We start from the raw sequence: 24,463 nt of genomic DNA on the forward strand, positions 1-24,463 counted from the left end.
TTTTAAGGGACACACCCACACATATATATGGGTGACTGATTCACTATGCCGAACTCCTGAAACTAACGCAGAAGTGTAAGTCAACTTGATTTACAACCCCCACCCTGTGTCCCCCAGCCCCTGGCAGCCCCCCTCCCTCCTTGCTGCTTCTGCGGTTCCACGGACCCCTGAGACTACCCAGGATATGTCCTTCTGAGTCTTGTTCACCCACTCAGCCTGGTGTCTGGTGTGGGAGACTTTCTCTTCTGCAAGAAGGGTCCTCACTGGGCCTTTTCCCCTTGGTGAATTTTTTAGAATTAATTTTTATTGAAGTCTAGTTGATTTACACTGTTGTGTTAGTTTCAGGTATATAACAGAGTGAATCAGTTATGCATACACGTGTGTGTGTGGGCTCAGTCATTTCAGTCATGTCTGACTCCTTGCAACCCTATGGACCATAGCCCACCAGGCTCCTCTGTCCATGGGATTCTCCAGACAAGAGTAGTTACTAGAGTGGGTTGCCATTTCCTCCTCCGGAGGATCCTCCCAACCCAGGGATTGAACCTGCATCTCCTGCGTTGCAGGTGTATTCTTTACCCACTGAGCCACCTGGAAAGCCTGTGCATATCCATATATCCACTCTTTTTTTAGGTTCTGTTCCCAAATAGGTCACTACAGAGTATTGCGTAGAGTTCCCTGTGCTATACAGTCCCCTTGGTACTTGAGCGTCGCCCTGTAATTGCCAGAGAAGTCTGACCCACTGTGACTCATGAGCTTGGGCCGGGGACTCGTCTCCTTTAATTAGTGTATCCTGAATATCTGGTGTTGATGTCTGCTGGGTTTGTCATCTAGGGCACCCGTCAAACACAAGTACCTTCCATCTACTTCTTTGTAGCCTTTCTGACTAACTCGGGCAGTAAATGGTTTCCCTAGCTGAGACCAGGACACCCTGACTCGCCCTTAGCTTCTGGTACGTTTCACCAGCTCACCTTGGTCCTTAGTCCAGCAGTCACTGACCTGCCGTGTGCATGGATATTTGTCCTTATCTCACCCAGTGATACCTCTACCTGTGGCTGACTGCCACCCCCTGGGGCTCCTGAAAGGGGTGGGCATCCCCATGCCAGAGCCCACCATACCACACCTTTCCTCTTTCCCAGACTTCCTGCTGTTGCTTGCATGTACGATTTCTGATTTCCAGAGAAATAGAATTTAACTCCCAGGAGAGATTCTGAGGTGATATCCACACTTTATTAAGCAAGAGAAATGACCTGCACCAGGGTGACCATCATAGCTGGTGTTCAGTTGAATCCCACCTGCTCTTCAGCATCAAGAATCACAGCACCCCCCCTCCCCTGCCCCAGAAATTCTCTGAAGCCAGGTCAGCATGAGGTGACCTGAGCCCCAGAAATTCTCTGAAGTCAGGTCAGCATGAGGTGACCAATTGCTAGACCATATTTAGATCATTCCAGACTTAAGCAGGGGCAAGTGTGTGCCCTTCACCAGACTTGTCAATGACCAGAGGGTCCCACTGCCTCTCCTGAGCTTGCTTCTGGGTCCAGGCCCCTCACCCAGCCCCCAGTGCCAATCTGGAAACCGAGGGCCTTGCAGAAGTAGGCACATGGAACTTAATCCCCTTGTGCAGAAGTGCAATCAGACCCCGTGTCAGGGTACCCAGGGAAAGGCACCTCCTGGACAGGGCAGGACTATCTCAGACACAGAGCTTCATTCACCCTGGGTTTTATTTGGGGTTTGCTGTTTGCTGAGGCCTGCGAGGGTTGGGGCAAAAAATGGACTGGAGGAGATGAACTGCAGTGGAGAATCAGTCACCAGTTGGCAAGTCATGTACCCTGAAAAACTGGTTTTGGGTCTTTGACACAATGTCGTCTTTCAGAACATACCTTTTTTCTTTTTTTTTTAGTTTATGGTCAAGATCTTCTCAGGCCGAAAGCCCATGTTGTACAGCTTCCAGACGTCTCTGCCGCGCCTGCCCGTCCCAGCTGTCCAGGACACCGTCAGCAGGGTAGGTCAGCTTCACGCTCCCTCCAGAACACCTGCCCTGAACCCCGGCATCTTTGCGATCAAGGCTTATGACTTGATGAGACTTCCCTGGTGGTCCCGTGGTTAAGACTCTGAGCTTCCACAGCAAGGGGTTTGGATTCTATCCCTGCTCGGGGAACTAAGATCCCTCATGCCCCCTGGTGCAGCCAAAAAATACACTGTTGATGCTGTTGAGGTCCATGAACTGCTACCTGCCTCCTCCTACCTGCAAGGACCAGAGCGAATCAAAGTGGGGGCCCTGAAAATTCTCAACTGGTGGCCTGGCCTCAGCTTGGTGATATGACATTCCCCGTCCCTGTCATTTTTCCGGCTCCTCCTTCCCGTCCTGGGGTCCTAAGCACCAGCCTTTAGTCCCACCCTAGGCTCTCAGAGCGCCGCCCCCCCCCCCCCCGACCCATCTCATTGGCACCTTCATAGCCTAGGTGAGAACAAAGCTCTTACGAAGGATCAGATGATGGAGAAAAACCCCACACATTACAAGCTCATTGTTGACCGAATCTTGATCTTGTCAGTCTAGAGTCCACTTTGGTGATTTTGTGCTGATTCAAGATCTGAGGAGCGTGCATGCCAGTAAAAGGACAAAAAAGTTTGTCTTTTTAAAATATAGTTAATTAATTAATTTGGCTGCTCCAGGTCTTAATTACAGCCTGTGGGGTCTTATAGTTGTAGCATGCACACTCTTAGTTGCAGTAGGTGAGACCTAGTTCCCTGACGAGGAGTCGAACCCAGGCCCCTGACACTGGGAGCTCGGAACCTTAGCCACTGGACCGCTGGCGATGTCCCCCCAAAAGTTTAGTTGTTGAGTTATCCCTGATGTAAAACATCCTTTAGTATTGAAGTTAGCTAACTTGAGTGAAGACTAGCCTTTTTCTAAGGCATAAGGAAAGAAACCTTCTATTTTAGCTGGGCTCATGTTTTCTCACTTAACCCCAGTACTTGGAATCTGTGAAGCCTCTCATGAAGGAAGGAGAATTTACACGGATGACGGCTCTGGCACAAGATTTTGCCGTCAATCTGGGACCGAGATTGCAGTGGTATTTGAAGCTAAAATCCTGGTGGGCTACCAATTATGTGAGTATACAAACATGCTGTTTTTCTTGGTGGAATTCTGTGTAGGAATATAATTTGTTCCTGAGCCAATTGAGCTTCCCTACGTATGGCGAGTGGAAGGAGACACAAGTGGTGGATGAAACAGGCAGAGGAGTTGAGGTTTGAGGAACAGCTAGTGTGGAAGACTCAGACCATAAAGAAGGCTAAGCGCCAAAAAATTGATGCTTTCGAATTGTGGTGCTAGAGAAGACTCTTGGGGGTCCCCTGGACAGCACAGAGATCAAGCCAGTCAATCCTAAAGGAAGTCAGCCCTGAATATTCATTGGAAGGACTGATGCTGAAGCTGATGCTCTAATACTTTGGCACCTTGATGCAAAGAGCCGATTCATTGGAAAAGACTGATGTTGGGCAAGATTGAGGGCAGGAGGAGAAGGGGGTGGGTGACAGAGTATGAGATGGTTGGATGGCATCACCAACTCAATGGACATGAGTTTGAGCAAGCTTTAGGAGACAGTGGAGGACAGGGAAGCCTGGAGGGTTGCAGACCATGGGGTCACAAAGAGTCGGACACGACTTGGTGACTAAAGAACAAGAGGGTGGAAGAGAAGGTGTGATCCAGACAGAGCTGGTGGGTGGGGCACACCAGGGGCGTGGCCTTGGGGCGAGTCCCGACCAGAGAGAGCAGTCAGAGTCCAGGGTGGGTGAGGCAGGTCACGTCAGGTTGTGATCCTGCGCTGGTTACACGGTATGTTGAGTTTGTGAACGTTTTCACAGGTACTTAGATTCTTAGGTGGGCACCGTTCTGTGTGTTTATGTACTTTCTTACACAAAGTGGAAGGATGGTGGTCCTCGGGTCCCGAAGGCTGTGGGTGTGGTTAGGACGAGACCGCTGGCCTCCTGGGGGATGCTGGGAAGACAGGACACGTGGCCCTGGGGGGGCTCCAAGCAGGGAGCAGAAGGGGAGAGGCAGTCTGTGGACAGTTACTGGTGGTGTTGACTGTTAAGAAATGTTAGAGCAGCCAGACATTTATCATTTCTTTCCCATTTGGTGTTTCTTTTTTTTTAAACCGTCTATGAAATGAAGGTGATGTACCCTGTAGCTGATGCTTGACTTGAATAAAACCATCTTCCGGCGCCCACTGTTTTGCATGTGGTCTCACCGGGGCTGACTTGACCCTGAGAGAGAGAAATGCTGTAAATGTGCCCTCCCTCAACCCTCGGCGCCCACGCCCGTCCCAGGCAGCCTGGTTAAGTCTTGGTCTCTCTTGCTTGCACCTGACAGGTGAGCGACTGGTGGGAGGAGTACATCTACCTCCGAGGACGAGGGCCGCTGATGGTCAACAGCAACTACTTTGCGATGGTGAGTCCCGCGGGCCCACGGCATCCGGTGGAGACCAGGCCCCAGGGTGGCCCGTCCCGGCCCCGCAGGCTGCCTGGGGATGCGCTGGGCCTCCCCTGGCCCTGCTTCCCCCACCCAAGGCCTCACCCCCCCCAGGACCTGCCGTCCACAGCGGAGGGCCCCCTGGAGGTCCTTTTGTATTTCCAATGAGGTTCCAGGGTGCCCACCGAGCTGCTGCAGAGGAATCTGGATTGCAGAAATGGTCTCGTGGCGAGTGGGACTCCTCACGCTGCAAACCTCTCCCTCTGTTTTCCTAACTGAGCCTGAGTCATGCTGAAGGCCCACATCCCTGCCCGCTCCCGACCTGTGGGTCAGCTGAGAGCTCGTCCACATACTGGGCTTGTCCTTCTGGGTCCTGGGGTGACGTGGGTCCCACCCCGAGTGTCATTTTCACATCTCTTTGGTCTTTCTTGCCTTTTGAGACATGGGTGTTCTGGAGAGCACACCCCATTGTTTTGTTAGAAGCACCTCATTGGGCTTCCCTGATGACTCAGCAGGTAAAGAATCTGCCTGCAATGCAGGGGATGTGCGTTCAATCCCTGGTTCGGGAAGATCCCTTGGAGGAGGGCATGGCAACCCACTCCAGTATTCTTGCCTGGGAAATCCATGGACAGAGGAGCCTGAAGGGCTATTGTCCATAGGGTCGCAAAAGTCAGACATAAGTGAGCAACTAACCACCACCATTGGTGTCTGACAACTGGCCTTAAATAACTGCTGAATCTCTCTTTCTCTTTCTTTCTCCTTGCCTTCTCTTATATTTTTTGCCTTCTCCTTTATATCTATCTTATTGTTTGCTTTTTCTGTTTTTCTCCTTTAAAATTTCTTTCCTTTAAAAATAATTGTTCTTGTCCTTTGGAAACAAGGTCAGACTTAGAGAAAAACTGTTGACATGGCCCAGAAAAATACTTTTTAGAGTGAACTGTCCACCTGATCCCCTTTTGTTCCCAAAGACTTTGGTGTCTATTTCCCACGTAATCGGGGGGCAACCCCACACATATAACTTCTCTCGAAGTAGAGTTGAGGCAAGCAACCCTTGGACTTGGAAAATACAGACACTTAGAAATGTGTTTCTAAAAAGTTGCCAGCACTTCTCTATATAGACGATTATCTTAACCTTTGGTTACTTCTCACTCAGAAAACGTCCTAATTATCTAATTGCTGCTTTTAATTTCCGCTTTCCTTTTATGCATTATATGAGGATATTTAGGATATAGTACTGTTATCTTTTTTTTAGACTTGAATTTATTTATTTACCATTTAATTTTAAAATATACTGTTACCTTTCGTAGCCCGAGAATTGCTTGGAGGCTTGAAACAACAGAGCAGTTGTCGTGAACACATGTGTAGGAATACATGAGCTGTGTATTGAAGTTCGCTCGTCTTTCCTGTGAACATTCCCCCTAACGCTGTGCATTTTGTGTCAGGACTTGCTGTACATCAAACCGACTCACATCCAGGCGGCAAGAGCTGGCAACGGGATCCACGCCATCCTGCTTTACAGGCGCAAACTGGACCGGGAAGAAATCAAACCGGTATGCACACAAACTGCTTTTTTCTTAAAAGAAAAAAATGTATTTATTTGGGTGCTCAGGTCTTGGTGGTGGTTTAGTTGCTCCGTGACACGGGGGATCTTAGTTCACTGACCAAGGATAGAACCCACACAACCTCCACTGGGCCACCGGGGAAGTCGCAAACTGCTTTTTAAAAAAATTCTTTAGAGCAGCTTTATGCAGGTGTAATGGATGCACAACGCACCTTCAGAGCATCCACTGTAATAAGTTCTGACATGTGTCTCTGTGCGTGTGAAACCATCACAGTTAAGTGAGTGAGACCCCCACCCACCTGCCCACCCTGGGCTCCTTTGTCCCTCTCTGCTCCCCACCATCACCCTGATCTGCTTTCTGATTAGCTTGATTAGCTTGCATTTTCTGTAAATGGATTCTTACAGCTTGTGCATGCTTGCCATTTTTTTTTTTTTTTTTTTTTAGACGTTATTGTTTGGGGCTTCCCTGGTGGTTCAGTCAGTAAAGAATCCACCTGCAATGTAGGAGGCCCAGGTTCAATCTCTGGGTTTGGGAAGATCCCCTAGAGAAGGAAATGGCCACTCACTCCAGTATTCTTGCCTGGAGAATTCCGTGGACAGAGGAGCCTGGCGGGCTCCAATCCATGGGGTCGCAAAGAGTCGGACACGACTGAGCGACTGAACCAACCAGTGTTTATTTGACTGTGTTGGGTCTCATTTGCGGCATGCAGGATCCTTGTTGCGACATACAGGATATTCAGTTGCAGAGCACGGACCCTCTAGTTGCGGCGCTTGGGTCTTAGTTCCCTGACCAGGGATCCAACCCATATCCCTTGCGTTGAAACATGGATTCTTAACCACTGGACCACCAGGGAATCCCCATTCACTTTTTATTATTTTGTCTTGACCTCTTTCACTCAACATAATTATTTTGAGATTTGGTTCTCTTCTGTAGTGTCCTAAATGGATATATGTCTGATGCACTTTAGTTCTGTAATTTGTCCTTTGAAGAAACCCTCTCTTGCTTGTGAAGGAAATAGTATAGATGTCAGGCCTTTAAAAGAATTCTTTTTGTTTATTTATTTATGTTTTTGACCATGCTGAGTCTTCGCTGCCGCACAGGGGCTTTCTCTAGATGTGGTGAGTGAGGGCTGCTCTTGGTTGCCGTGAGCAGGCTTCTCAATCACAGTGGCTTTTCCTGTTGCAAATGCAGGCTCTGGGGCCTCTGGGCTTTGGCAGATGCAGCACACGGATTCAGTTGTTTCTCTGAGGCACGTGGGATCTTCCCAGACCAGGGGTCGAACCCGTGTCCCCTGCATTGACAGGTGGATTCTTAACCACTAGACCAGCAGGGAAGTCTTGAGGCCTTTTTTTTTTTAACTACTCCTTTGACTTAAGCATCTGTTTCTTTCTCTTTTTTTTGGACTATACTATGCATCACTCGGGATCTCAGTTCCCAGACTAGGGGTTGAAAACGTGCTCCCGGCAGTGGGAGCGTGGAGCCTGCTGAGGACGTGTTATTTAAGAATAAGATGCAGGTTTCTGTGCTCTGGTCTGTTTCAGCAAACCCCAGGGTGCATGGTGTCCCAGGGAACCCCTGTTCTTACAGAGTTTAGAAAAGATTAGGTCCAGCCATGCGCACAGAAAACAAATCCAGAGTTTAAATGTGTGGACTTAATTTGCTCCTTGAATTTTTGTTTGAGACATATTTCTGTTACAGATTCTTCTTTTGGGGTCTACGATTCCGCTCTGCTCCGCCCAGTGGGAGCGCATGTTTAATACTTCCCGGATCCCGGGAGAGGAGACAGGTGGGTGGCCTGCTCAGGGCTCCTTTGGAAATCAGAAGTTCCCATCCTTGTGCTCAGGAGACATCGGAGAAGACCACACCAGTGGCTCCTGGCCTCTCCTAAGATTTCACAGAGTTCAGTCTCAAGAACCTTCCTTCTGTTGAGCTGACTTTGTCTTTCTCAGGCCTGGACAGTTAATTGATTTAACTGACTCAGTTTCTCTTCAATTGAAGGCTGTCTTACAGTAGTTTTTTTCCAGATTGGGTTAGGAGGTTTTTTTTTTTTGGCCGCACAGTGCGGCATGAGGGATCTTAGTTCCCTGACCGGGGATTGAATCCATGTCCCCTGCAGTGAAAGCACAGATTCCTAACCACTGGACCACCAAGGAAGTCCTCCATGCAGGGTTTATTGTGTTCAGGGGGAGCCAGATTTGTGGTCCAGCAGCCTGACCTAGGACCCCGACCCCTGCCTTCCTCACTGCCCAGTGAGGGGGGGAGCCTCATCTCTTCCAGCCAGGACGCCCTCAAGAATGCAAGGGTGCAGAAAGGCACCGCTTAGGACCGCCCCCCGCCAGCGGGGACTCTGGCCCATGGAGGGTTATGTCCTTTGGCCTGGGTGACACGTCCAGGGGGTGGCCAAGCGGAGCCAGCGCCCAGGCCTGTCCCAGCCCAGAGCCCCGAGCCCTCTGCAGGCAGACTCAGCGGAGCCGAGTGACGCGGGGACAGGAGGAGGTGCCGTCGAGGGTGTGTTCTCGCGTTCTCTAACCACGTGCCCCTGGATGCCTGCCCCCGCCCGCCGCAGACACCATCCAGCACCTGAGGGACAGCAAGCACATCGTCGTCTTCCACCGGGGCCGCTACTTCAAGGTCTGGCTCTACCATGACGGCCGGCTGCTGAGGCCCCGGGAGATCGAGCAGCAGGTGCAGCGGATCCTGGAGGACCCGTCGGAGCCGCAGCCTGGGGAGGCCAAGCTGGCGGCGCTCACAGCAGCGGACAGGTGTGCGACCCCTCCGGGATCCTGGGGGGCTGTCGGGGGGTGTTGGGGTTCTCTCCTCGCCAGGGGGGCAGACAGGTGTGTGGCCCTTCCGAGATGCTGTCGTGTTTCAGGGGCTCAGGGTCCTCTCCTCACCAGGGTCCCCCCTGGCGGGGAGGTGGGTCCCCGGCCTGCAGCGCCGGGCTCGGCTTTGTCCCCGGGTCCCCTTGGCCGTCTGTGTGACAGGCAGGCGTGCGTGTGCGTGGATCCTGGGACACATGGCCGAAGGAAGGAAGTAGGCTGACCAAGCATCACTGGGGGTAGCCAGTGAGGCAGCGAAGGGGCGGGGTGCAGACTCAGTGAGCAACCCCCCCGATGCGTCCCCCATGGGGCATTGCCCCACCTCACTTACCTAGGTGCAGGGCACATAGCAGCGATTCTCATGGTCACCATTGTCCCCAGGCATCAAGAACAGCAGTTGGAGCTGGGCCTGTGATGGGACCTGTTGTGTTTCTGGGCTTTTTGGCACCCCTGGGGGTCAGTGGGGAGCACTCGGTGGGGAGAAGAGGGCGGGAGACGGAGGCCGATGGCCCTGGCCTGGAAGGGTAAGGGGGTGGGGGGCCTGAGTGAAGGGGCCCAGGAGCTATCTGAGGAGGCCACAGCTGGGGTGCCTCTCAGGAATTGGGTGTCCCATCAGCTCCGTGCACCCCACGTGGGGCAGGATGGAAAAGAATCCCTGAATTCGGCTCCCGGGGGCACCCCTCATCACGGGGGTGTCGTGTGGCCGTTTGTAGCATGGGCGTGTGGACTCGGGGCCGGCTGGCCTGGGTAGCAGTCCCGACCCGCCACGAAGGCGCCGTGACCTCCTGTCTGTGCCTCGGTTTCCTCATCTGAAAGAGGGGACGATGGTGTCGGGGTCCGTGAGCTTGAGCTGGCCCCGGCACCAGGGCCGTGCTCTTGGCCCTCGCTATGGTTTCCAAGGGGCTGTTCGCAGGGAGAGGGTGAGAGAGCGGGGTGAGGAGGCTGTGAGGAAGGCCCTACCTTGCTGGGGCTCTGCTGCCCCAGACGGCAGAGCTCAGGGCCCGTCTGCCTTCTTGTCCTTCACCCGGCATTCGTGGATGAAGTTCCCCGCCGGTGACGTCCCTGGAGCAGGTAGAGGAGGAGGCGAGACCCCTGCCCTTTAACCAGGCGGCCCAGCCGGCAGGCAGGCAGGCAGTGGTTGCAGATGGAGAAAGTCTTTAACGCCAGCTGCTGCTAAGTCGCTTCAGCCGTGTCCGACTCTGTGTGACCCCATAGACGGCAGCCCACCAGGCTCCCCCGTCCCTGGGATTCTCCAGGCAAGAACACTGGAGTGGGTTGCATTTCTTTCTCCAATGCATGAAAATGAAAAGTGAAAGTGAAGTCACTCAGTCGTGTCCGACTCTTAGCGACCCCATGGACTGCAGCCTACCAGGCTCCTCCGTCCATGGGATTTTCCAGGCAAGAGTACTGGAGTGGGGTGCCATTGCCTTCTCCGTCTTTAACGCCTCGTTTTCCTTAAACCCCTAAAACACCGAGAACTGAAAAACACTGTCCTTTCACACGTGCCTCGAAGGAGACGTCACCAAATCGCTGCAGGTCTCATGGTATTAATCCTCACCGCAGGGTCCCCTGGGCCAGGTGTCGCCAGGCCTATTTTGGACACGGGAAAAACAAGCAGTCGCTGGATGCCGTGGAGAAAGCAGCGTTCTTCGTGACGTTAGACGAAACAGACCAGGGATACAGGGAGGAGGACCCGGAGACGTCAATGGACAGTTACGCCAAGTCCCTGCTGCACGGCCGGTGTTTTGACAGGTATCGCGCTTACCTTCTGAAACACAGTGCTTTGCCTGCGAACCTAGAAGAAGCCTGACCTGTGGCTGACACCCAGCCTTAAGTGTCCGCTGCAGTAAGGGGGATGTGAAAATATGACTGGGGGAGTTTCTTCTTTCCACCAAAACTGTCACACACACACACGCACACCCACGCACACGCGTAAGCAGCAGCCTTGAGATCTTTCACTCTGCACGAACTCCTCCACTTGGAGATGCTCGTGAGAAGGGGCTGCCCGGGACCTGCAGCAGGCAGGAGAAGGTGGTGCCCGGGGCCTGACCTGGATGTCGGCTTTGGCTCTGCTCACTGGTCACGTGACTGGGTGAGGCTGCTGCACCTCCTGGAGCCCCCTTCCCCCTCCCTGTGAAGGGAGGTCCTGACTGCCCGTCAGGCTGGGGGTGAGGGTTGGCCGAGGTGGGGGAGGGGTGGGGCAGGCACAGTTGGTCCTCCGTGTCAACTGTGTGGGTCAGGGACCTTGTGTCAGAGCCTCGGTGGTGGAGCCTGTGGCTGCAGAGGGCCCACTCTGGGTTTCCTTATCGGCCAGCGGGTCCCGGAGCCACGCCCCCAGCAAATACCCAGGGAGGACCTTGCGGCTTCCCGTCTCTGCCCGTGTCTTGTGCATCCTTTCTCATTATAACAGTATAGCCTGTTCTCCTTCTGGTCCCCAGTGCCTAAATGCTTATCTCTGTGTCAGGAGCAGGGGAGAAACCAATGAGTTAGAGTTCTATGTGTACCTTTTTTTTTAACTTTTTAAAAAAAAATTTATTTATTTTTGTCTGTGCTGGATTTTCGCTGCTGTTCAGGCTCCTTCCAGCGGCAGCGAGCCCTTGTTGCTCGGGTGTCTCAGTGGAGCGGCTTCTCTCTTTTTTTTTAATGTATTTGTTTGTTTGGCTGTGCTGGTTCTTTTTTTTTTTCTCATTTATTTTTATTAGTTGGAGGCTAATTACTTTACAATACTGTAGTGGTTTTTGCCATACATTGACATGAATCAGCCATGGATTTACATGTATTCCCCGTCCCCATCCCCCCTCCCACATCCCTCTCCACCCAATCTCTCTGGGTCTTCCCAGTGCACCAGCCCTGAGCATTTGTCTCATGCATCCAACCTGGGCTGGTGATCTGTTTCACCCTAGATAATATACATGTTTCAATGCTGTTCTCTCAAAACATCCCACCCTCACCTTCTCCCACAGAGTCCAAAAGTCTGTTCTGTACATCTGTGTCTCTTTTTCTGTCTTGCATATAGGGTTATCGTTACCATCTTTCTAAATTCCATATATATGTGTTAGTATACTGTATTGGTCTTTCTCTTTCTGGCTTGCTTCACCTGTATAATGGGCTCCAGTTTCATCCATCTCATTAGAATTGATTCAAATGAATCCTTTTTAATGGCTGAGTAATATTCCATGGTGTATATGTACCATAGCTTTCTTATCCATTCATCTGCTGATGGGCATCTAGGTTGCTTCCATGTCCTGGCTATTATAAACAGTGCTGCGATGAACATTGGGGTGCACGTGTCTCTTTCAGATCTGGTTTCCTCGGTGTGTATGCCCAGAAGTGGGATTGCTGGGTCATATGGCAGTTCTATTTCCATTTTTTTAAGGAATCTCCACACTCTTCTCCATAGTGGCTGTACTAGTTTGCATTCCCACCAACAGTATAAGAGGGTTCCCTTTTCTCCACACCCTCTTGTGCTGGTTCTTAGTTGCAACCCGTGGGATCTTTAGTTGCGGCATGCAGAATCTTAGTTGCGGCATGTGGGATCTAGTTCCCTGACCAGGTATCGAGCCTGGGGCCCCTGCATTGGGAGTGCAGGGTCTTAGCCACCGGATCACCAGGGAAGTCCCTGCAGTGGCGTCTCGTTGTGGAGCACAGGCTCGAGGGTGCCCAGGTCTCAGAAGTTGTACCTCCAGGGCTCTAGGGCACAGGTCAATAGTTGTGGCCCGTGGGTTTATTTGCTCCGAGGCACGCTGGGACCTTCCCAGACCAGGGATCGCACCTGTATCCCCCTCATTGGCAGGGGAGTTCTTTACCACTGAGCCGCCAAGAAGGCCCTTCCCTGTGTCCTTCTATTACTCGTGGAGAGTCGTCGCCTCTTCCAACCACAGGAGGGGCGGATACAGTCAGTTGAGGCCATCCATGAGAAAACAAACACGTCGTCTGGATTTGCTTTTGTCTTTGTAAACGTGTCAGTTACATAAACGTTTTTGTGTCGTGCAGGTGGTTTGATAAATCATTCACGTTTATCGTTTTTAAAAACGGCAAGATGGGCATTAACGCGGAGCACTCCTGGGCCGATGCACCCATCATGGGTCACCTTTGGGAGGTGAGTGTCTGAAAGTTGAACTTGACTGTAGAAATTGCTGCTGAAAAACCAAACCCCAGACTGAATTAAACTTCATAGTATCTGTCCAGTTATAATGTTTTCAGCAGGTGTTGGCACTGTCAACGTATGGCTGAGGTTCCTTAAATGCAAACATTTATTTGTCACATCCTGAAGGGGCCAAAATAATGAGATGGCCTTGACTCTGACGCAGTGACTTCAGGGCGGAACTGAAGCTCAGTTATTTTGAAAGCTGCCAAGTTTTAGGCCAAATAAAAGCAAAGGTATTGAAATCTTGGTTTATGAAAGGGCAGTGTGCCTTTTACCACTTTGCTTAAGTCTTAGAATTACCAAGTTACCGAAAAACCCACCAAGGCCTGTCATCCTCTCCGTCCACCTAATATTTTACATTTATTTATGTTTTGGCCGTGCCATAAAATGTGCGGTCGTAGTTCCCCAATCGGGGATCAAAGCCAAGCCCTCTGCAGTGGAAACGTGGAGTCCTCACCACTGTTTGTTGTTGATGTCCAATCACTCAGTTATGTCCAGCTCTTTTCAACCCCATGGACTGCAGCACCCCAAGCTCCCCTGGAGTTTCTCCTGGGAAACCTTTAAGAAGGAAAGAAAAAATTGCTACAGTCTGTAAGACAGCTGTGTGGTCCTAAGACATTAACAGGTGATAAAAGTAGCCAAGTTGTCAAAAAGGCTCTTCTTCATCACCCTTGTCTTTGCTGATGCCGACAAAGGCTGAGAGGTCCTTTCAACTAAAGATATGTCATAGATCAAACCCCCTTCACTGCTGAATGTGGAAATGAGACACTTTAAGTCTCTTTGCACTTCATAATGGTCCACACCTATTACACCCTGTTCCAAGGACTCTCCCAGTAATGAGAGCATCAGAGCAGTACTTTGGTGAAAGAGAAATCTCTGAGTCATAGGCAGCCTGGATCACATTAGGTACATTTATCAAGTAGAGAAATCTACAGGATACTGACAAGGCCAGGCTTGTTTTTTCAGTACTCTGGATAAGATAAGGGTAAAAGGATTTAGCCTTACATCAGGGTGACCAGTGGGATGCAGTGGTGTTTAACTGTTAACTGACCAGTGGACACAGTGGCCTGTGACTCCAGGGGTCAGACAGGAGCCCAGATGCTCCCTGTGTGGATGAGAACTGACCCACCGTCTTGTCCTGGAGGCCCACACCAGGGCCAGTTAACGGGCTGGTATAAAGATGCCACCTGTGCCAATTAAAAACAAATCTGGTCCAAGCTGAGTCCTATTGGCTCTCTGTGTATTTCTGGTGTTGGTGTTGGACTCGGAGGCTCTGATGCAGAGCAGACACAGCTAGGCTGGGCCCCTTCACAGGCTCCGCTCACAGGGGCACTGACTACACGTGCATGAAATGAGGCCCCCCTTACACTTCCCCATCCCTGAGCCCCTGCCCTCCCCACCTCACCATCCAGCAGTGTCACCATCTGACCTTGGGCTCTTTTTTGGTTCATTTTGCTTCCCCCACTGGAATGTAAGCTCCCTGAGGGCAGAAATACCTTTTTAAAAATATTTTTATTATTTTTTAAAATTCAGATGTCATTCACAAAGCATATAGTCCACCTCTTCAAGTGTACAGTTCAGTGTGGTTGTTCTTTCCATCACCGCTGTCTCATTCCAGGACACTTTCATCACTCCCAAAAGAAAACACCTTCCCCCACCCCCATCCCACCCCACCCTTGGTCACCACTAATCTCCTTTCTGTCTCTGCCTGTTCTAGCCATTTCATAGAAATGGAATCAGCACAGTACATGGTCTTGTGTGTCTGGCTAATGTTTTCAGGATTCATCTATATTGTTCTAGAGGGCTTCATTCCTTTTTAAAAATTTTTTTGGGGAATCTCAGTTCCCCAACTGGGGATTGAACCTGGCCCACAGCAGTGAAAGTGCAGAATCCTAAATAGTATTCCTTCGCATGATAATACTATATTTTATCTGTTCACAACTTGATGGACATTTGGGTTCTTTTCGCTTTTTAACTACTATAAACATTGCTTCTGTGAACGTCAGTGTATGTGAACAGTGTATGTCAGTTGTATGTAAACATGTGTTTTCATTTCTTTAGAGTACATACCGAAGAGTGGAATTGCTTGGTCACGGCCATCTTTAAACTTGTAGAAAGGCAGAAATCCCTGTCTGCTTTGTTCACTGGTGCTCAGAAGCATTGCTGACTCATAGCTGTTGTTCAGTCGCTCAGTCGTGTCTGACTCTTTGCTACCGCATGGGCTGCAGCACGCCAGGCTTCCCTGTCCTTCACCATCTCCTGGAGTTTGCTCAAACTCATGTCCATTGAGTTGGTGATGCCATCCAACCATCTCATCCTCTGTCGTCCCCTTCTCTTCCTGCCCTCAATCTCTCCCAGCATCAGGGTCTTTTCCAATGAGTCAGCTCTTGGAATCAGGTGGCCAAAGTATTGGAGGTTCGATTTCAGCATCAGTCCTTCCAGTGAATATTCAGGGCTGACTCATAGTTGGTGCTTAGTAAATACCATTGAATAAACTGGCTTAAGATTACCTGCCAGTGAACAGAAAGCATTCACACCTGGGCCACATCCTGGCTCCCTGAGACGTGTGAACTCGGACACTCTTCACCTCGCTGAGGCGGTCTTCTCATTTATACGAGTAAGAACAGGAGTTACTGCCTTACAGGGCCAGTATCCATCAGGGTAACACCCACAGGGTACCAGCTCACAGCCAGGACGTAAAAGCAGGCTCTGAGCTACTTTCTGTGCATCATACACTCAGCCTGAATCCTGGCTGTGCCCCTTACCTGTCCAAACACTGTCGAACCTCTCCAGGTCTATCTCTCTCGCCCTCAAAGCAGAGGTCAGACTACCTCATTAGGTGGCTGTTCCCAGGATGTCAAGTGCTCAGCAGACCATAAGCAAGTAGTTATGGTTAAGTCTTGATTGCATTTCTAGAAAGAAAAGGATGTGCTCTGAGAGGTCAGATGACTTGTATGTAACACCATTACCTGCGATGATCTCTGACTTAACCGATGTGTCTTTATTTTTGACAGTATGTCATGGCCACAGACAGCTTCCAGCTGGGTTACACAGAGGATGGACACTGTAAAGGAGACCCCAACCCGAACATTCCGTACCCCACCCGGCTGCAGTGGGACATCCCGGAGGAAGTAAGTCCCATTCCTCAGATGCTTGTCGATTACTTCGGATGGGAGACGTGTCTAAACTCTCACAGTCGACTTTTCCAGCGGTCCTTCCTGAGTGCTCACGAGCTCAGTTGAATGCCCCCGAGACAGAAATCTGTCCGCCTGGGCATTTCTTCCTGGGACCTCGAAGCTGCTACAGCTTCTATTGCCTTGGGAGCCCCAATCGGCAGTTCTTCTTTCACTGAAAGCTTTTGGCTGAGATTGTCAGTGAAATTCCTAGCTCAAACTTAGCTAGACATCACAATGAAAAAGTTAAAATTGCAATCATTTCCTTTGGAGTTGAAGTGCACTAAATCACTAATTTGTCATTTTCATCCCTCTGGGTGTTCTCCAATGCAGTTTACTCCGTGGAAGCCCTTTGGGGAAGGAATTTTAAGGCTGGAAATACCAAATCAAAGCCAAGCAGGAATTCCCAGGGCCTGGGAAGTCTTTTTCTTTTTTGAAGTCATTTCTGACGTAGAAAATATTGAATCCGTACTACAAGGTCTTATCCATCTGCATCTTTTTGTCCAGCCTGCATCCCTGCGGCTGGTATGTGGTCCTCAGAGAGGCATGACTTCTGCTGACGTATGTGACAGAGTCCTTCTAGCTGACTAAGCCACTTACCATTTATTAAAAAGATTTTTTTGATGGATTTTAGTTTTTAGAGGAGTTTTAGGTTCGCAGCAAAATCCGAGTGGAAGGTGCGGAGTGCTCCCACACGCTCCCCATCCTCACACACACACAGCCACCCCACCACCAGGATCCCTGCCAGCTGGTCCGTGTGTTACAGGCGAGGAAGCTGCTCTGACCCGTCAGCATCACCAAAGTTCGTAGCGCACATTCGGGTTCACGCTTGCTGTTGTGCGTCGATGGTGTGGACAGAGATATAGTGACATGCGGAGCAGTGTCCCTGCCCTAAAGCCTCCCCTCATCCCTCTCTTCCGCCTTGCTCCTGGCAGGCGGGATCTCACCGGCTCCATCATGTTGCCTTTCCCTGAGTGTCATAGAGCTGGAATTGTATGTGTGGAGCTGTTTCGATGACTTCTTTCCCTTGGTCATGTGCATTTAAGAGTCCTTGTATGACTTCACGGCTGAGGACTCACTTCTATTGTACAGTTGCCCCACAGTCCATATCCTTTTTTTTTTTCTTGTCTTTTTTTGGCTGTGCCGATTGGTATGTGAGAACCTAGTTCCCCAACCAGGGATCAAGGCTGCACCCCCTACAGTGGAAGCACAGAGTCTTAACCACTGCACCACCAGGGAGATCCCAGTCCATTTCTTTTTTAGAACCGGTCCCTCGACGGCTAGCATCTAACAAGAATGGATCTCATTAAACAAAACCTGTGACTCTTTGAAATGCCCTCTGGGGGTCCCACTGGGACCAGGAGTTCCTCCTGTGTGGGGCACCCCATTGCTGTTTGAGCGGTGAGGGGGAATGCCACATTACCAACTTACTGCGACTCTCAGGTTAGAAAGATTGGGAAAACCAAGAAGGAAGCGTGATGTATGTATTTCCAAGCAACAAGTCTATCTGTTAGCTGTGCTGAAAGTCAGCTTGCGTTTTCTTCAGTTTGTGTCAGAACTTCCCCTCCCATTAACGTGAAGCCTTTTCTCCTTTTCCCCCAAGTGTCAGGAGGTCATTGAGACTTCGCTGAGCAGCGCCAACCTCCTGGCCAACGACGTGGATTTCCACTCCTTCCCATTCCGCACTTTCGGTAAAGGGCTGATCAAGAAATGTAAAACCAGCCCTGACGCCTTCGTGCAGCTCTCGCTCCAGCTGGCTCATTACAAGGTGAGACCCCTCCCACCCAGCTGGGCTTTTTGTCCCCTGCACTCCTGGGGGCCCTGATCGCAGGCCCAAGCCTGCCCGCCCAGCGAGTAGGGGAGGACCCGTCATGCGAGCTAGTCGTGCCTGGAACGGCAGTGGGTTCCTGCTTCACACGGGAGGAGAGGCAGAATGTAGGGGGTGGTAGGCAAGTGAGATCTCCTTGTTCTACAAAGCAGGAATTAGACATGTAAGCTCCCAATCCTAGGATTTGGGAAAGCAGAACTACTTAGGGCAGGCAACTGGGGGTCTCTGACCCTTGACATCCTCTCCCATAGGAGGGGATGCACCAGCCCCATGGGAGGTATTCTGGGATGGTTGGGGTCCCTGTATGCACAGAAGCTTGTGGTGTTTCCAGGGCCCTGGAGGACCTCAGTGGGACTCTTTTCCACTGAAGGGAGCATTCCACCCTGAAAGGGTGGCCCTGGTTTCCAGGGGCAATGGAAGTCCTTGTGGCATTGGGTCAAGATACGTCCTGGCTTTAATGGACAATTTCTGTCTTCAAAGCTTGGGGGTTGTACACGGATACAGGACAGCATTTCTGGGTGGTGGTCCTGCTCTGTGAATTTCGCTTTGTGCCAGGCACTGGTCTCCGTGCTCTACTCACGTAGCTCTCATAGTCTCCTCACGAGGAAGTCTCTATAGTTGGCCCATTTTACTGGTTGAGAAAATCGGGGTTCACTCCAAGAGGTGAGCTGACCAGCTGCCAAGGTGATACTGGAGTCATGAATGGGTCCCGGGGGCAGCCTATAGCTTCGATTCCTCTACAACTCAGGTCAGGAAGATAAACAGATGCAGTACAGCACAAGAGGCAGTGTTAGTATCAGATAAATGACAACCGATGGGCCACGACTGTCCTTTAGGTCGACTCTAATACAGCTGATGGATGCACAAAAAGACAGCCACGGACCAGTTTTGCTCACAAACGCAAGTGCAAAAAGCCTAAATAAGGTAATAGCAAATAGCATCAAGCAGTATAAGGAAAATACAGCAGCCAACAATAGCTAACACCAGTGGCAGGAGGATGGTTTGCTTTAATAAAATAATAGATTAATCATGTTGCTAGCTCAGAGAAGAAGCCAGTCATTTGGACAGATGCTGACGAGGCATTCATAACGGAGCATCCCTACTCAGTAACTCTTAGCATCGGGGCTATCTCCTTAACGCAGTAAATCTCATCGTGTGCCAGCAGCCAGGGTCTTCCTCAAAGGTGGAGTGTGGAGGCAGCCCCATTAAAGCAGGAAGGATGAAGCAACCTCCAGGGGCTGTTCTTGAACGTCTTTGCATTAAAGGGTGTGAGTGCAGCTGTCAGGATCACTGGGCAGAAGAAATATTCGCATGTCTGCTCAGAAGATGGAGCGGGCGGGAAAACTTTTATGGTTAGGAAACGTGCTCAGTAAGGTGGTCTGGAGCAGAATTATACAAAGACCAGCATCTTTGTCTTATCGCTGTGATAGTCCAGCAGGAAACATGGTAGGAAAATGCGTCATGAACTAGAAGCAAAAACCTGGGATTCCCCAAGCCTCTCTTTATAAGGCAGACAGGACCTTTGGGAAAAAGACCCAGAGCCTAGAAGAAGGAATGGACCCTCGGAGAGGGAGGGAAGGCTGTGATTTTGGACAGAAAGGCTCAGCACCTTGGAGATGAATGTCCCCGGTTCACACATGCGCTGTGAACATCGTCAGAGGTCAGCAGAAGACTTTAGGAGAGGGGCTGGGCTGGTTTACCTTCAAGTTCAAATGGAGGGCTAACATTTGAGAATAACCGGTAATATTTTGAAAAGGAAAGGTTGTCAAGTGGAGATGGGGCAGGGTGAGGTGGAGACTTGCTCTTTCAAAACTGAAAATATTGAAATCAGAAGCTTATAGTGATTAACACAGTATAGTTTTGGTGCCAAAATAGTTCCATGGAATCATGTAACAGTTTATTTGACACTGATTATTTGTTTTAATAACCCAAGCAGTTATATTTATTCTTTGCAGTCTGGCTAGAAACAGCCAGAATTTCATTCTTGGCCTCCCACCCCTCTACCAATTCCTCACGTGGCACTCAGTCTATTAAAAATGATTGACCGAAGCCTATTAAGAGTTTAAAGCAGACTCCTCTGTTCAAAAGTTCTTTCCCGCAGGCCTGTTGGAAGGCCAGCTCTGTTAGGAACAGACTTCACTGCGGCCCTCACAGTCAGACCCGTCTCTGCCCAGCTCTGGGCTGGAGGGCCTCACGGGGGCTCCTGCACAAATCCAGACATTCTGGGTGGCCCTGGGTTGGGGGGGGTTTCTGCTCTAGCCACCTAACCTTCTTTGTGCCCTGGACCCCTTGGGCAGTTGGAGAAAGGCGTGGGGACCCCTTCTCAGAGTAATGTTTAGAAAGCATGAAATGAAATGCATAGGGTTACAAAAGTAACCAGTTAGTTTTCATGCAGGTGTCAAAACAGTAAGCGTCTACTTGTGGTCCAGCAGCTGTGATTCTTTTTTGGACATAATTTTATTTCTTTTATTATTTTTGGCTGTGCTGGGGCTTCTCTGCTGCGTGGGCTGCTCTCTAGTTGGTATGCGGGCTTCTTCGCGGTGGCTCCTCCTGTTGTGGGGCACGGCCTCTAGGGCATGGGGGCATCAGTAGCTGCCGCACGTGGGCGCAGTAGTTGCGGCTCCCAAGCTCTAGAGCACAAGCTCAGTAGTCGTGACGCACGGACTTAGTTGCTCCGCGGCATGTGGGATCTTCCTGGATCAGGTATCCAACCCGTGTCTCCTGCATTGGCAGGTGGATTCTTTACCACTGAGCCGCCAGGGAAGCCCTAGGTGTAATTGTTCATGCACTGACTCAAGCAGCAGGTCTGATAAGTGCCTTTAACTTGAAGCAGTGACAAGCTGAGATGCTATTTTGGGATATCTGCAGTAACCACATGCTGTGCGCTTAATCACTCAGTCGTGTCCGACTCTTTCCGACCCTGTGGACTGCAGCCCTCCAGGCTCCTCTGTCCATGGGGACTCTCCAGGCAAGAAACTGGAGTGGGTTGCCATGCCACCCTCCAGGGGATCTTCCCAACACAGGATCGAACCCAGGTCTGCCACAGTGCGGGCAGATTCTTTACCACTGAGCTGCCATAATTTGATGTGAAAATAGCTGTGATTTTTTTTTTTCTATTCAGCATCACAGGCACTGCTCATAACTCCTGTGATTTGTTGCCTATGCTTCTAAATGCTGCAATTCACTTTGTGGTTTAATTTCACTTTGTGAAATTTCACAAAGTGAAATTAAAAAACTATGCGTATTTTCCATCCAAGTTTACACATCCCCAGGGTTAGTCACCCTTGATCTGGTCCTTATACTGACCTTCTCTGGTGCTTCTCTGGGCCTGTTCCCTGCTTTTGCTGCTTTTGAATGTGCCGGGCTCGTTTCACCACAGGACCTTTGCACTTGCTTTGCACTGGCAATTAATAACTCCCAGATTTTTTTTTTTAATGGTTTTTTAGCATTGCATCATATGGGATCTTACTTAGTTCCCCGACCAGGGATAGAACCCTCATGCCCTGCATTTGAAGCACTGAGTCTTAACCTCTGGACTGCCAGGGAAGTCCTCACTACCTCCCAGATCAAGGTGGGGTTGCTTAGATCTCCTATTTAAAAGAGCCCTACTGGGATTTCCCTGGTGATGCAGTGATTAAGACTGTAATTCCAATGCAAGGGGCTCAGGTTTGAACCCTGGTCTGGGAAGTAAGATCCCACATTCTGTGCAGCACAGCCAAAAACTAAAAGAAAATAGCTATTGGCTTCCTGTTTTGGGGTCATATTTATTTCTCACTTGGAAAACAGAGGTGAAAGTTCCCCCCCCAAATGCCACCAATCCCAACAGTTAGCTCCAGGGCAGCAATCCAAGTGTGCCAAAGGTTTGTGTTCTCACGCCGTGTGTGTTAATATCTTTATAGACTTTGTCTTTTGATCCTGCTGGTTAGACACTGGAGATGTTTTGGCAATGGCTGCTCCCCCGATGGTGAGATGGTGGCTGGTCATAGCAGTTTAAGTGGGTGTAGCCATAACCCGGCTTGGGGTCTGAGTACACTAATATTCAGTGCATCGGCCATGGGGTTTTTAGATGGTCATTAAAAAATTGTGGATGTAATGCATGATTGCACTAACCACTTATACGATTAAAGTTTGATGTTGGAAAGTTGACTTCAAATAAATCATTGCATCATATACCCCAAGATAACCTGTATTAAATGACGAAAATAGCACGTTTGTAGTTTTTCCTCATCCCCTCCTTCCTTCCAGGCTCCCCAGTGCTTTATGATAAGACCCTTGGAAGGCCCCCCATAGTAAGCTCCCCTCCTATAGGGAATTCTCTGAAAGGCATATTTGGTAAAATGACCTTAGTTAGACTCTGTAAGCCAGATGAGGGGTTAGAACCTCTCAGACCCCATCCAAGGGAAATTTAATAGCCAGTGTGTTAAAGGATGAGTAGATTATGAGCCGGCGGGTCTTTGTGCCGGGTGTGGGGGATGCCCACCGGAGGCTGGGATGGCACTCAGAACCCGTGGCCAGCTGGCTTCCTCCGTGACCACGCAGGGTGGTGGGGACAGCCAGTGTTAAGTCTGCCGACCAGCCTTGGGGGTAAAGAGCCCTCCCAGCCGGGCTGCTCACAGGTCTGGACTGCACATCAGAAGTGCAGCTTTGCCAGCTCCTGAATGAACAGTATCAGCCTATTGAAGGTGTTCCCTGTCACCCTGGAGCCACCAGGACCCAAATGCCCAGAGGGACGTTGCCTGGTCAGAAATAACCTGGGTCCACAGTCTGCTGCTCAGCACTTTGCCGTCCCCACGGGGAACCCGGTCATCTTCGAGCTGGGGCTTTGCGGGTGGTTTCCGCCGGCATCGCAGGTGGTGGGCCGCCCCGAGCTCCCATGGACCTGTGCCTGTCCTCGTCATCCCCGGCCACCTCTGTCTCGGGCCCTTGCAGAACCGTCCGCACATCACCCAGGTCTTTCCATCATCCCATCTCCCCTCTGGCCTCTAACACCAGCATTCCTCATCGCAGTCTCCATCCTGCCCTGCCCTCTACCCATCTGTCTCGCCTCCCTTTTTGCCTCTCGGGCTTAGATTCCACAACCTGTCGCTATCACCCCGACCTCTGTCCTAGAGCCCCAAGCACAGCGGACACACCCCCGGGTCAGTCCAGTGTCTGCCTGCTTTGATGCTGCACTGAGAAGCTGACACAGTCCGAGAAACCCCCCACACCGCGGCTCATCTTTCTTAACCCATGAGCCCTGACTCTGGTGGCCCCAGACCACCCACTCTCTGCACCCCCAGAGCCTGTTTCACACCCCTTTGCTGACTCCTGGCACCTCCCCTCCATCCTCTGTCTCTTAGGAGGTGAAATTCCGTATTTCACCGAGAAAGTGAATGTTCTCAAGAGACCCCCGTCTGCTCCCCTCAGCGTCTGCCAGCCCCGCAGAGCCGTTCCCTCCTGCTTTCTCTCCCTCTTGTCTAGTGGCCGGGGTGGGGGACTCTGTGCTGCAGGCACTGGCCACCCACCACTTCCTGCCCCCTCAGAGGAGGACCTTCTGGACCTGGAGTTAAGTCATTCTCAGCTGCTGCATGCAGTTCCCGGTCCTGTACCGTATTCTTCATAAAACCACGTCTGTACTCGGGCAGGTGTGTGAGATCTGGAAACCGGGTCATGGCCCCAGTCGCATCTGGACATGGAAACCTGGACCCTCCCTCCCTTTTCAAAGCTAGTGATGTTTCCACCTGCGTGCTGCATAAGCCCGTGTGAAAACTGACAATGAATAAAAACTGCCTCTGCGATGATGTCTGCTTTTCCCGGCTGATTTCAACCGCTCCCCTCATGTCTTTGTCAACACGCCGGCCTTGTTTTAAAATATTTTTCCTTTCCCAGGACATGGGTAAATTTTCCCTCACCTACGAGGCCTCCATGACCCGGCTCTTCCGAGAGGGCAGAACAGAGACCGTGCGTTCTTGCACCACTGAGTCGTGCAACTTCGTGCTGGCCATGATGGACCCCACACAGACGGTAGGTTCTGCCTGGCCAGGAGGAGAACAGCCCCCCAGGGGCCGTCTCTGCTGTTCAGAGGATGACAACCAAGGTTGACATGCAGGCTTCCCTGATTAAATCCCATGCATACTTCTCCAGCGAGTCCGCATCCAGCATCTCCTTCCTTCCCTCCACCCATCTCTGGAGGACAGAGAGTATTAAAGGCAACCATCTAGACAGACAAAGGTTCATGTTTGCATCCATCCTGTTATTCTGTAACTTCTGCAAGTGAGGTTACACTTCATAGGAGTCTCTTAATATTTAATTATTTTTTATTATTTGGCTGCACCGGGTCTTAGTTGAGTCACGTGAGATCTTTAGTTGTGTCATGTGCGATCTACTTCCCGGACCAAGGATCAAACCTGGGCTCCCTGCATGGGAGACTCATAGCCACTGGACCATCAGGTAGGGCCCCCTCAGAGTCTTTAAATCAGAGCGGTGC

General features: G+C 50.7%; 1 protein-coding gene across 1 annotated transcript in view; it reads left to right on the top strand.

Moving 5' to 3' along the window:
• The window catches only part of CPT1A (carnitine palmitoyltransferase 1A), a 58,335-nt gene that overhangs the window by 26,551 nt on the left and 7,321 nt on the right, over positions 1-24,463 (top strand). The window contains exons 5-15 of the mRNA XM_061161901.1: positions 1,898-1,999; positions 2,971-3,108; positions 4,370-4,447; positions 5,911-6,018; positions 7,729-7,816; positions 8,597-8,792; positions 10,413-10,601; positions 12,843-12,948; positions 16,011-16,127; positions 17,773-17,937; positions 23,866-24,000. Of these exons, the coding sequence (XP_061017884.1) occupies positions 1,898-1,999; positions 2,971-3,108; positions 4,370-4,447; positions 5,911-6,018; positions 7,729-7,816; positions 8,597-8,792; positions 10,413-10,601; positions 12,843-12,948; positions 16,011-16,127; positions 17,773-17,937; positions 23,866-24,000 (1,422 nt within the window). The remainder of the gene's footprint in view (positions 1-1,897; positions 2,000-2,970; positions 3,109-4,369; positions 4,448-5,910; positions 6,019-7,728; positions 7,817-8,596; positions 8,793-10,412; positions 10,602-12,842; positions 12,949-16,010; positions 16,128-17,772; positions 17,938-23,865; positions 24,001-24,463) is intronic.

Source organism: Dama dama, chromosome 2 (genome assembly GCF_033118175.1).
Source record: "Dama dama isolate Ldn47 chromosome 2, ASM3311817v1, whole genome shotgun sequence".
Classification (NCBI taxonomy): Eukaryota; Metazoa; Chordata; class Mammalia; order Artiodactyla; family Cervidae; genus Dama; species Dama dama.